Consider the following 14,387-nt stretch of genomic DNA (forward strand, 5'->3'; position numbering starts at 1 on the left):
TCACAGCACTTGCCCCAACAGCCTGTGAAGGCTACACGGGGGATCTTTGCCTTGCGTGTTAGCCAGCGTGTTTGTTGTTGAACTGATTGGACTTGCGGTGCCTCTCTGGTAGTCGCGTGAAGGACGCTACTAATGGTAACCTCTTTCACCAAACCCCCAACTTGGAAAGCACCATCTAATAAAAACTATGACAAACATGCCCCTATGGTTGGCAGCAAACGTATCAGTTTGCCTTGTCGAGCCAGCGAACTGATACCACCAGCGCCAACATTTCAGAGAGCCTGCTGAAACAACAGACCTGCCTGCCAGCCAGCTTTTTTGACACTTCACGAGATTTCAAAGTGCACTTAGCCTGGCACAAGTGCTAACGATGGCATCGCCACCAATTAGTGGGCCAATTTCGGGGTTTACTGTTGTTGTTATTGCGTGTGCGCGTGCCAGCTTGTGCTGAAAGTTGTCTATGAATGTGTGCGCGCGTGTGTCCGTGTGTATGAAGCGTCCGCTTGCTGTCCAATGTTTGCGTGTCAGCTTGTACCTCCGCCTTGTCAGACAGGCAGAAAACGGTGCCTTTGTGTGTGTGTGTCAGTGTGTTTCCTTGTGCCAGCAATAACTGCCCTAATTGCACCGCGCATTTGCTTATCACACGTCTGCTGGGTTGGTTCATGTTCGCCACTCTCGCGTCTTCTTGCGTTCGTCTTGATGATGTAGATGCAGAGCGACAACTTACAATTTCACTTACAGGGTGGTTCGTCAAGACAGATAACCGTGTCAGCAGCAGCGGACTGCATCGCCGTGATGTCTCCTTCGCATTCGTGGATCGGGCATCGCGTCGTTATTATGATGTACGGTCTGTTCTGGATGACCACATTCGCATATTGGAGAGTGTTTTAAAAAAAAAGTGTCCATTTGTGCATCAGGTAACCGCATCTACTGCCATCGCTCGTACGGATGCGGTTTGGGGTGGACCATTAGCTTCGTTGAAGATCAAAACCAGGGATCTTCTGCGTTGAAGGTTAAGCGCATGGGTCCAAAAGAGCTTGCGTGACTTGAAGCGACTCTCACTGCAAAGCAGTGCAACACATCCGAGAAACTGTCTTTTTCACATCATTTAGCCAACAAGCGTGCATATATGTCTGTACTGTATGTTGAACTTATTATGCTCAACACTAAGTTCAATTACTTTACCGCATTGCTACGTGCACATTTAGGGCTGTACAAAGTTCACGATTCGATCTAGTGTATCTCTTTTCTTCGAATCTCAGAATAAGCATTCGTTGCGAATAAGGCGCTTATGAAATACGAAATGTGCTGTGGCTAGTGGGCTGTGCTGGATTTATCACAGCAGGAATACCCCAGCACCCACGTAATTATTCGGAACGTCTGGGACACGCAGGGAGGAAGCTGAATGCAATGCTGTACTGCAAGTAGTAAAGTGGCAGCTATTAGTCCTCAATATTATTTACTCGAACATTACATAAGCTCAAGCTTGATTTGAAGCTTTCGTGACTGCAGGAATCCATACTGGTTGGTTCTTTCGGTAAAGTCACGTAGGTATAATTTAATAACAATATATAATTATATTTTATAATTACATAAGCTGCATTATATAAGCTGCATTACAGCTCAATCGGAAGGTTGCGAGTACAAATCCTGATTGGGGGTTGACTCAGCTCATCATCTCACCGGAGTCGATAAAATAGTACCACTTTGTGGGAAAGTCAACAGTTGTTCCCTATGGAGACTCACTCCCACTACAGACAAGAGGAGTCACGTAAAATTAATCCCATCATCCACAAATATTCACATATTTCTCTCCGTGGATAAGTGGAGCAAAGTCGTGGATAACCCCACGGATAACATAGTCTGCAATACTGGTGTCCCGCATCACCACGGATAAGAGGGAGTCCTGCAACAATGCATTCACCGCTATAAAATCGCTTTAAAAGCTGCTGGCTGATTGAAAAAGAGGGTGCCAATGCCAAGATCCCCATAGCAACTCTCAGGAGTTAAACCCAAATCATGTAGGTGAATGCACAATCTATTATAAACAACATTCCTGATTTTGATTTAAAGCTTTCGTGACTGCGGGGATTCATATTCTTGGTTCTTTCGGTAAAGTCACGTAGAAGGGAAACAATAAAATAATAATCGTTTTAAATTTGTATTATTTTATTGTTTCCCTTCTACGTGACTTTACCGAAAGAACCAATAATATAACATTCCTGATGTGCATCTACGATGATGTTAAGTGCAAGAGCTGTAACTTGGCCGAACTCTTTCATGGAGGCATGCGATGCATATAAGGCCCCGCAAACCATTAGTCTGTGCAAGCAGAGGATGTAAGGGGTGGAGAGGAGGAAGGAAAGTTGATGTGTGCTAGTGGGGGTAAGGGGGGCATGATAAGAATCGTGGAGCCAAAGCGTAGCACGGTTAAGACCTCGTGGTCACTTGGGTGGCTTAAAGGGCTAACGAAGGCTGAGTCACCATCACTGATATAGCTCGCGTTGACGTTTTTGATTTTCTTAGAGCGAATGCAAGTGACCACACAGTTCTTTTGTAAATTCGCAGCAGAATAGGACGTGCAGTTCCCTGATGTGTTTTTGGGTTGTTCCCGCGCGTCGTTCTGCATGATGTCCGATGTTTTGCTCCACGTGGCAGGAGCTTCTTCAGGAACTGAACCTCGGGAGCGAAGCGTTAGACATTATGCAAATAAAGTATGACCGTGGAGCGAAGCAAGCAGAGCGAGACACCGACTTGTAGTTGTGGGAAAATGCTGATGAGAGACGCACAGCAGTTACGTGGTCTTTTTTCGCTCTGTCGTCGTGAAAAATCATCTTGAATTCACCCAATCTCGACAGATCTCGGAAAATAAGCAGAGTTGTATGTATGTTGAACGTCTTCCACGCCGTCCGTAGCCAACCGTGCTAATTGGAGATACGAGTTGATAAGCATTTGGATGGGATACTGCTTAATGGATGTCGGGTGTTGTAGACCTGGGCCGTCAGAGGCGCTGGCAGTACAGCACTTGCCATCTGTGAAAGAGAGCTTTAAAGCTCATCGGATTCCTCCAGTATTAACTAATATTCTGATAATATAATCTATCTGTGTGTCTATTCTCTCCGAGTACCCTCGAGTCTGTTTAATTTTGATCAGGTAAGGCCCACTGAGCCTATGTAGCTCTTTATCAGAAGCGACCTGCCCACAAATGATAGCTCATACCAAGTGGCTTATCACGTGGAAATTTATAGCAGCCAAATACTCTCAATGCATGTTTCTAAATGTGGAGGGAAAAACCGGAGGACCCGGATAATAAAACCACACGACCACGAGGAGAACATGCAAACTCAGGGTCGGGATCGAACCCACGTTCTCCTGTATACCAGGCGACGTAGTGAACATCTTTCCGCCGCACATATATATCAATGAATAATAGCAGACTTTGGCGCCCCCTCTAACATACCAAAGACAATCGTTACAGGTGCTACTGATCAAACAGTCCTACGCAGGACCCTCCTGAAAAAGAGTTTTGAGACTCACTGAGGTTTTCCTCGGAAATTAATCAGCATTACTGTTATTGTAAACCAGTAGAGCTCCACTCTCTATGGTGGACTACTGCTATAAAATGCCTTTTACTGCTGAGAGCACAGTTTGCATATGTAAATACATAGATGTTCACATTTGATGACAGTTCACAATTTATTCAATACTTATGTTCATAGAGTTTATGGACTAAACTACTAGATCTAGCATTACACTATTGTAAATAATTCACAACATACAAATCATTGTTGAGGAACTACAACGTTAGTTTGGGCCCTCGTTTGCATATTTATGTTAACAAAAAATAAGGCACAATCAACAATCGTATTTAGTTGTATAGGATTGTAAAAATAGTTGTGCGCCTTCTATAGCATTGAGAAAAATTGTTATTGTGCGCAATTATTTTAAAAAAAATATGACCACGGTGAAAATTTGATGCACTGTAAATTTTAATGTAAACTCACCGACGACTGCATAAACAAGGCATTTGATTGGCTACCGGACATCTGTGGAAAAGAGCTTTATAGCTCATCGGATTCCTCCAGTATAAATATTCTGAAATATTCTGATTCTGGCTGCTGCAAGTTTGGCATCAACACTGCTCAACACAGGTCAAAACACAGCTTCATGAATTTAAATATTTTAAAACCTGGGATGCATGTGGGGAGGGGGAAAGCAGCCTCGTGATGGATGCTGATAACTTTAATTGAATTTATGATTGCAAGATTGACTGACCGATTGCCTTTATTTGAAACTATGTTTAGGTTCGTGACAATAAAATACAATTTAGATTTATGTAGAACAGAAATGTAAGGCATGGGCATCCTTCGAGACGAGAAGTGTCTCTTACAAGGTCGAGCTGGGTAAAAAAAATACATCAAACAGCAAAACAGACACAAACAGAAATAACAGGAGTATGAAGTCAGGAGTATGAAGTCGTTGCTTTTTTTTAAACTAAACTAAACTACAAGTTCATTAATTGGATGTTTAAAATAATCTTTGTCTTACTCACTGAACAGCTTTTTGCCGAATGTGCCATCACAGTGTTTCTCGACGACTTGCAGTCAAGGTTTCTGCTGCGTTGCCCAAAGTTATTCATTTGAAAAAAATGCTTCCTGTTGAAAACGCAGGCTGCTCTGCATCATGGTATTATGAGGATTTCGCCACGGCCTCGGATATATATGAGTAAATGGGTCTTCCTCATGTGCCATCCTCTGTACATTAAACGGTCTCATTTATGATGCATTCCCATGGCCCCTGGGAAGTGAGCCGGTTCGGTTCCCAACCCATGGCAGCCTAACGAGGCAAGCTGCCGTGAAGTAGGCCGTGTAACTCGGTCGCGCCTGGGCTGCGTGGCTTCCTTTCCCAAGGGAGCAGCTGCGACCTTTCCGCTGGGCCGCCCTCGGGAGCAGACGTGATGTGACTGGGTCAACGAATAAGATAGACTCGTGGTCAATGGCGTCTCTTGTATGTATGCATGTACGTTGAACTTTCTTTCGCACCGTCCACAGCCAACCATGCTAATTGAGGTGCAGGGGAAGATCAGCGTCAGTGCAAGAAAATGCAAGATGGAACATGACACAAATAATGGATTTTGGCTTGTGATAGCATAACCGAATGCTAGAAAAAACTAAAGCTTGCAAAAAAAAGATTCAACTTGATTATGATCGTGTCCCTCCGGTCACCGAGGGACGTGATCACAATCATAAGAAGTAGGAACAGAGCAAGGTGAACGGTGCAGGAAGGGGCCGAGCCAATGCAACAACTGCATTGGCTTGGCTCAGCTCCAGTGTCTCACGGTCGTGAAAATGTAACACTTTACACCTGGTGGGGATCGCCGTCACGTCATCCCTCTGACCTCGCTCACTCTATTTGTTGGAGGCCAGTAGCGGTGCCCCCTTGATGGGCGAGGAGGGACCCGTGCTCTGTAGATTCAGGTTCTCGCTTACAAAGTTACGATGGCTTGGTTGCTTGAGGCTGGCCAGCGCTGCCGGGCGCGCTCTGGACTTAGACTTTCCCGAGAAAATGGAATGGAGTGAGGAGTGAGCGGAGGGAGGAAAATACACTGAGGGTAAGCCGTGAATCTCGTACATCCATGTGGTCTCGCCCGCCTGGTAGGGAAAGAAAGATGGTAAATTAGCAGCAGAACAAACGCGTAGCTCTCTGATGTGCTTTTCGTTTGCACAGCATTTAGTTCGGCATTATGTCGAACGTTTCGCTCCACGTGCTACAAGCTCCAGGGACTGAAACTATAAACACGTGGTACGACCCAAAAACATATGGGAGAGCGACACAGTGCAACCGTGAAAACCTACGCAGTACCGTAATGGAATAGACTTGCTAATGAGCTCACTCGTGAACTTGTAAAGCAAACTCATTCAACCAGTTGGGTAGCATCGTAGACAGAACACTTGTGACTGAGTCAGTTTGTTTGTAGTCCAAGGTAGAAAAGGGCTCGTTAAATTGCTGGATAAAGAAATAAAATATATTCACAAAGCCAATTTCTCACAATCCACCATGGTACATCTTTCCAGATTTATCAAATTTAATTATGAATAGTGCACAGCTCTTCATCAATCCACTGCGGGATGAAGACCTATACTTCACCACGCTGGTCAGTATAGGTTTGTGAAGGGAGTGGGGTGTGCACGGAAACCATTTACACATCAACTCGCCACTGAAGGTTAGCTGTGGCCAGAAATCAAACTCAGGATGCCAGGATCATAATTGAGTGCACAAATTATTAAACCACTACTGCGCCCTAAAATGCTTCTTACCACAGTGATTACTACAGGGAATTTCTGAAGAACAACATTTGCTGAGTAGTTTTTAATTGTTCCGTGACATTGTGGGAGTAACCCACCCCAAACCCCACATTTTGAAATTAACCAACGCAACTGAGGCCATGGAGGCTATCCTTGAAAAACAAATAATAGATGTGGTTGGGCGGCTCTGTGGGTTAGTGCGCATTACACAACACTGCATCCTGACAATTAAGTGAATCACAATCAGAATCCAATGAGATATAAAGTTAATCAGATCGCCACGGTTGGCGAGATGTTAACTACCTCGCGTGGTATACAGGATATCTTGGGTTCAATCCCAACCCAAACGCCTGTATATTTATAGTTTGCACGTCTCTCTCCCCGTGGTCGCGTGTATTTTTCTCCAGGTCCTCCGGTTTTTCCCTCCACATTTAGAATCAACATCACGTGTTTAGAGGATTTGACTGCTGTAAATTTCCACATGATAAGCCACTTTGTTGAGCTACCATTTGTGACAGACAAGTCGCTGCGGGGAAAAAAAAAACGAGCTACATAGCTCAGTGGGCTCTTACCTGGTAAAACAAAAAAAAAAGTTTAGTTATTTTTCAGGGGGTGGCGGAGAGTGAGGATAATTGAATTGGTTACGAAGCAAACTGCTCGGCCATCCGCACCGGGCAGACGTTACCTTGACGAGCAGCGTGGCGCGGTGCGGCTTGCCGTAGCTCCGGGGACAGAAGGAGACCGCGATGGGACTTCCCTCGCTGCCCTCGGGAGGCAGCTCCCCGCTCGGGGGCCACACGCTGAACTCGGGGTCGCTGTCTCGCGTGAAGCTTGCCGAGAAGGCGGCCGCGTGCCTGCGCCGTGACGATAAACAACGGCCCGAGTCTTTGTTGTGTTTAATGAGAGCGCAGCACTGAAGCATAGCATTCAAGGAAATGGGGTTTTTGTTTTAGTCAACAATGATGTTTAGTGGCTGAAAGTCATGGAGGGTGATGGCAATGGCTCCCCACCACAGACCAAAGTACGACTGACTATAATGAGATAATCTAGTCTGAATGCACACGTAGACAAAGATCATTAGTAATGTTATTAGAAACAGCAGTGCACTGAGGAAAACCAAGCAAATGTAATTGGCTATACAGTATATGTATATACAAAAATTGTGAGTCCACTGACTGGCTAACCTGATAACATTGGGGGGGGGAGGAGGGCGTGGAATATTCTCTCCCCTGGCACCAACAATCACTAAGAGTGTTTTGACGAAACGACTGACTGAGTTAATCGACTAAAGCAACACACGACTGAAGGGCTGCCACCACAGCCACTGTCAAGTGCTTGACCTTGAAGGGATGCCCTCCCTCGTTGCCATCCACAGTCACTGCCATGTCCCTGTTCACATTATCCTTCCACCTCATCATCCGTCTAACTCTCCTCCCTCTAATCTCTACGTATGATGTTGAACTTCTTTCGCACCGTACGTAGCCAGCCGTTGTAATCGGACGTGTATGATCAATCCCTCCTCACCTCGCACCGCATGGTCAAAGCGCTCTCGTCTTGTTTCCTTCCCTTGCTTTGCCGATAATACTTCATACCTCCTCGCCCCTGCCTTGATTTCTGCCGATCTCTCAGTGTTACTCCAGTGTGCACTATTTTCAAGTATTGTCTCTCCCTTATTGCCCAGCCCTGTAGCTCGATTCTCCGTATAACCTTACTCGTGGTTGCGGTTTTACAATCTGTACGATTAGCTTCCATTTGGATGTTCTTTCCGCAAAACTGCCTCTATAAAATAAATACCCACTTTTTCTGAACAGCATTTTTTTTAGATGTGCTTGCATTTAGTTGCTTCATTCATTCAAATTGTATTAGCATAGAAAATAGTTACTTTTCATCGTAAGTTCTCTGCCCAAAGGCAGATCTACAGTATGAGGGAGTTACCTCTATCGTAGCACTTTCCCTAATTTCCAAACATCCATGAGATTTGTCAGCCTTTCCCTTTTCCCCATGTGTACGAATCCTCACATTTTTGTACACTACGGTAGTGCACTTCCTACGCACCCTGTAATCCAGAAATGTTCACCACGTTGCAGTTAAAACAGAGATTTATGTTATTCTCACGGCTGGAATCTTTGCCAAATTAAGTGAAAAAGTAAACCGATTGGAGAACTGTATTTGAAACCTGGGGTTGAACCCAGTATCTCAGGAGCAAGAGGGCACTAACTTTTGCTCATGTGGTTGCTCATAGCAAGCATGACTTCTTTGTGTCGCAAATTAGTTCCGCTGCTGCGAATGGGCATGTGCGAATTTCTACTTGTAGAATCTTAATTACAATTACTGACAAATGCAATCACGTATTCTGTGCCGAGCATGATAATGTTAATCCAATTCAGTGGCACCAGCATTAGAGCACACAGCTCTGAATCAGAGGGTTATGGGTTTAAGTCAGGACTGGGGGTCGAATCAGCCCTTCATCCCTCAAAGTCAGCATTCTTCACACATTTTCAGAGGGGGGCCACTTGTGCCGACAAGACATCAGTGTGAGGGCCGCCACGCCAATTACAAGGGGTGTTGTCACGTGGTGTGTATTGTCGGGGTCGCACTAAAGGCCACCAAGGGCCGCCAGTGGCCCGCAGGCCTTGAAATTAAGAACACTAAACTCGGGTAAATAAAAGTGTAGCGCCATGTGGCAAAGTTGATTGTGGTTATCCTATGTACAGTGAGGGAAACAAGTATTTGATCCCCTGCTGATTTTGTACGTTTGCCCACTGACAAAGAAATTATCAGTCTACAATTTTAATGGTAGGTTTATTTGAACAGTGAGAGACAGAATAACTACAAAAAAATCCAGACAAACGCATGTCAAAAATGTTATAAATTGATTTGCATTTTAATGAGGGAAATAAGTATTTGACCCCCTCTGCAAAACATGACTTAGTACTTGGTGGCAAAACCCTTGTTGGCAATCACAGAGGTCAGACATTTCTTGTAGTTGGCCACCAGGTTTGCACACATCTCAGGAGGGATTTTGTCCCACTTCTCTTTGCAGATCTTCTCCAAGTCATTAAGGTTTCGAGGCTGACGTTTGGCAACTCGAACCTTCAGCTCCCTCCACAGACTTTCTATGGGATTAAGGTCTGGAGACTGGTTAGGCCACTCCAGGACCTTAATGTGCTTCTTCTTGAGCCACTCCTTTGTTGCCTTGGCCGTGTGTTTTGGGTTATTGTCATGCTGGAATACCCATCCACGACCCATTTTCAATGCCCTGGCTGAGGCAAGGAGGTTCTCACCCAAGATTTGACAGTGCATGGCCCCGTCCATCGTCCCTTTGATGCGGTGAAGTTGTCCTGTCCCCTTAGCAGAACCCCCCCCCCCCCCAAAGCATAAAGTTTCCACCTCCATGTTTGACGGTGGGGATGGTGTTCTTGGGGTCATAGGCAGCATTCCTCCTCCTCAAAACACGGCGAGTTGAGTTGATGCCAAAGAGCTCCATTTTGGTTTCATCTGACCACAACACTTTCACCCAGTTGTCCTCCGAATCATTCAGATGTTCATTGGCAAACTTCAGACGGGCATGTATATGTGCTTTCTTGAGCAGGGGGACCTTGCGGGCGCTGCAGGATTTCAGTCCTTCACGGCATAGTGTGTTACCAATTGTTTTCTTGGTGACTATGGTCCCAGCTGCCTTGAGATCATTGACAAGATCCTCCCGTGTAGTTCTGGGCTGATTCCTCACCGTTCTCATGATCATTGCAACTCCACGAGGTGAGATTTTTGCATGGAGCCCCAGGCCGATGGAGATTGACAGTTCTTTTGTGTTTCTTCCATTTGCGAATAATCGCACCAACTGTTGTCACCTTCTCACCAAGCTGCTTGGCAATGGTCTTGTAGCCCATTCCAGCCTTGTGTAGGTCTACAATCTTGTCCCTGACAACCTTGGAGAGCTCTTTGGTCTTGGCCATGGTGGAGAGTTTGGAATATGATTAATTGATTGCTTCTGTGGACAGGTGTCTTTTATACAGGTAACAAGCTGAGATTAGGAGCACTCCCTTTTAGAGTATGCTCCTAATCTCAGCTCGTTACCTGTATAAAAGACACCTGGGAGCCAGAAATCTTTCTGATTGAAGGGGGTCAAATACTTATTTCCCTCATTAAAATGCAAATCAATTTATAACATTTTTGACATGCGTTTTTCTGGATTTTGTTGTTGTTATTCTGTATCTCACTGTTCAAATAAACCTACCATTAAAATTATAGACTGATCATTTCTTTGTCAGTGGGCAAACGTACAAAATCAGCAGGGGATCAAATACCTTTTTCCCTCACTGTATATATTTGTACCTGCAAGAGAAATGTGGAATTTCCACCGCTGAAGGGGGTTGTTTGATTATAATTCTTCATTTTTAGGACGGTGTTATTTGACACATGTGTTGAGTGTTTTTGTTTGTTATATGTGCTTGTACATCACAGCCAAAGCAGTGTTATCAACGAATTTGTATCGATCTTGATTCAGCTCATTGTTATCAACTAATTTGTATCGTCCTTGATTCAGCTCATTGTTATCAACTAATTTGTATCGATCTTGAGTCAGCTCATTGTTATCAACGAATTTGTATCGATCTTGATTCAGCTCATTGTTATCAACTAATTTGTATCGATCTTGATTCAGCTCATTGTTATCAACTAATTTGTATCGTCCTTGATTCAGCTCATTGTTATCAACTAATTTGTATCGATCTTGAGTCAGCTCATTGTTATCAACTAATTTGTATCGATCTTGATTCAGCTCATTGTTATCAACTAATTTGTATCGATCTTGAGTCAGCTAATTGTTATCAACTAATTTGTATCGATCTTGATTCAGCTCATTGTTATCAACCAATTTGTATCGATTTGATTCAGCTCATTGTTATCAACTAATTTGTACCGTCCTTGATTCAGCTCATTGTTATCAACTAATTTGTATCGATCTTGATTCAGCTCATTGTTATCAACTAATTTGTATCGTCCTTGATTCAGCTCATTGTTATCAACGAATTTGTATCGATCTTGATTCAGCTCATTGTTATCAACGAATTTGTATCGATCTTGAGTCAGCTCATTGTTATCAACGAATTTGTATTGATCTTGATTCAGCTCATTGTTATCAACTAATTTGTATCGATCTTGAGTCAACTCATTGTTATCAACTAATTTGTACCGTCCTTGATTCAGCTCATTGTTATCAACTAATTTGTATCGATCTTGATTCAGCTCATTGTTGTCAACGAATTTGTATCGTCCTTCATTCCGGTTTTGTGAAGGGGGAGGCGAGAATCGGTACAGATTTCACTTGCCACTGACATCAAGCCAGGGCCGGAAATTAAATTCAGGTCACCAAATAAAAAGAGCCACATTCCACAAACCACTGCTCCACCCCATTACTCACAAAGGCTGGTGTAATTTGTAATAGACCTGTGAATGTGTTGCATGCCCGATGACCTGAGCATTACGGCAATTCACAATAATTACCGGGATTACCACTCTCATTGTCTGCTTTACACCTTTCATGGCAGACAAAAACTGCGAAAAACAACGAACGTGGTAGGCACCCTTTAATTCAAGTAGATTGGGACTGAAATACCTGATTTAGACAGTGGTTCAATGACCACGTGAAAAAAGGAAACAATCCTCTATGGTTAATTATTAAACGTACTTTAGTTTAAAACGTCTTGTCAAATGGGATGATCGGACCAACAGTGCACAGACTTGAAAATGAGTCATATCCTGTAAGGTAAATCTCATTAGTTTGTGACACTGCATTGGTTGCGGTGCACCGGCACAATTAACAAAAATATTGAACAGGGTTTGTCTGTTACTCACTAGCTACTATTAGGTAACTATTCATATTTTAATTCAAAGCTTTTTTTATATTGGCATATGAATAGTTATATTCTTGGTTCTTTCGGTAAAGTCACGTAGAAGGGAAACAATAAAATAATACAAATATAAAACAATAAAATTCTCACGACGTTTCGACTGCAACACAGGCAGTCATCATCAGGAGTGAAAACCACAAAATTTCTTGCTGTGGTTTTCACACCTGATGATGATTGCTTGTGTGGCAGTCGAAACGTCGTGAGAATTTTATTGTTTTATATTTTTATTGTTTTATTGTTTCCCTTCTACGTGACTTTACCGAAAGAACCAAGAATATAACTATTCATATGCCAATAAAAAAAACTGGTGATCATAAAACATAAAAAAATGCAATTCTCATCAGTTTTCATCGTGTAAAGTTCAGTCTCAAACTCTTATTATGCTCTCTGGCCTCCCCGGTAATGTTCTACGAAGAAGGGCCATTGCTCAAAGTGTCATTGACAAATGTTGCTTTTCTTGTTGTCATATTCTGATAAATCCATCTGACTGCATTCAATTATCCCATTGGCTAGATCTATTTTCCCTTAACAATTAGTGGAAAAAGTAAGTATACGGTTGGCTACGTACGGTGCGAAAGACGTTTGAACATGTCTACACACACACATACAAACATATAGCCTGGGCACACGAAAACGGTAGAGTGGACGTGCACAGCCTTTTGTCACTCCACTGCTGGATGGGAACCTCCCCACGCCATGTGGCTGGAGGGGGTATGTCATGGGACCATCCTTGCCAGTATCAAAATATAAGAATAGGTTTTACCCTTTCTGGCAATAAAACAGTTGTGTTAAGATGTTAAAACACCAAACAGAAACCTTTCTCAAGGAATCATGTCTGCATTAACCACACATACTTGTGGTGAACATGCAAAGAAAAAACATGCTCTGGTAGTATCATCATCTTCACACCTGTTTAACATCTTAACACAACTGTTTTATTGCCAGAAAGGGTGCAATCTATTCTTATTGGGGGCTATGTGATTGTACTTGGTGAAGGTGTTGCATGAGGATTGGTGAGTACAGATGTGGGAGCATAGATACAGTACAGTATAACATCTGGACGGCTAAATTTCGATTTAAAGCTTTCGTGACTGCAAGGATTCATCTTCTTTGGTTCTTTCGGTAAAGTCACGTAGAATGAGAATAAAATAATAAATTGATAAAATAAAATAACACAATAAAATTCTCACGACGATGAAGGCCGCTTGTGTTGTGGCCGAAATGTCGTGAGAATTTTATTGTGTTATTTTATTTTATCAATTTATTATTTTATTCTCATTCTACGTGACTTTACCGAAAGAACCAAAGAAGATGAATCTGGACGGCTCTCTGCTATTCATCTTGCAGGAGTAGTATTAACGTGGATTAAAAACGTCCCATAGCCAGCGAGGGACACCTATAGCATCATGAGCGTCTGTTACATCATGAGGATCCTCGGTTTGATTCCCTGGTGTTTTAAAGTTGTGTTCTGGCGAGTCCTGTGGGTGGAGTAATGTGGCCTCACCTAGACATGTAGTAATACATTCATCCATTGACAACTACAGTGGTACCTCGGTATATGTCGTTAATTCGTTCCAGAAGGTAGGGCTTATACCGAAAATGACGTGTACCAAACGAATTTTCCCATAAGAAATACAGGGAAAAGAAATAATTCGTTCCAGAGTATAAGAAATGATATTTTATATGGCATATTATACATTAATGGGGTTGTATAACATAATGTAGACACTACTCATTACTAAAATGCATACATACATTAAAATAAATGCATGCGAAAATTAACAGAGAGTTATAGCAAGGGGGTTGTGCACTGAGCGAGATCTACAGGCAGACTGAGGAGCGGCGCTTTGTCTCAGTCGTGAACGGGGTCATCCCGACCCAGACAAGTTCTAGCAAACGCCTCGTACCCCAAGCGAGACGACGTATCCCAAGCGAGACGACGTACCCCAAGCAAGACGTCTTATCCCAAGCAAGACTTCGTGTCCCAAGCAAGACGTCTTATCCCAAGCAAGACGACGTATCCCAAGCAAGACGTCTTATCCCAAGCAAGACTTTGTGTCCCAAGCAAGACGTCTTATCCCAAGCAAGACGTCTTATCCCAAGCAAGACGTCTTATCCCAAGCAAGACGACGTATCCCAAGCAAGACGTATCCCAAGCAAGACGTCTTAT

General features: G+C 43.4%; 1 protein-coding gene across 1 annotated transcript in view; it reads right to left on the minus strand.

Moving 5' to 3' along the window:
• Nucleotides 1–3,971: 3,971 nt before the first annotated feature.
• CFAP47 (cilia and flagella associated protein 47) overlaps nucleotides 3,972–14,387 on the minus strand; it is an 81,780-nt gene continuing 71,364 nt past the window's right edge. The window contains exons 63-64 of the mRNA XM_032968267.2: nucleotides 6,991–7,159; nucleotides 3,972–5,651 (exon numbers count right to left, since the gene is read on the minus strand). Of these exons, the coding sequence (XP_032824158.2) occupies nucleotides 5,409–5,651; nucleotides 6,991–7,159 (412 nt within the window). The 3' untranslated portion in view covers nucleotides 3,972–5,408. The remainder of the gene's footprint in view (nucleotides 5,652–6,990; nucleotides 7,160–14,387) is intronic.

This window comes from Petromyzon marinus, chromosome 39 (assembly GCF_048934315.1).
Source record: "Petromyzon marinus isolate PM22_M1 ecotype Great Lakes invasive population chromosome 39, UKy_Petmar_22M1.pri1.0, whole genome shotgun sequence".
NCBI classification, from domain to species: Eukaryota; Metazoa; Chordata; class Hyperoartia; order Petromyzontiformes; family Petromyzontidae; genus Petromyzon; species Petromyzon marinus.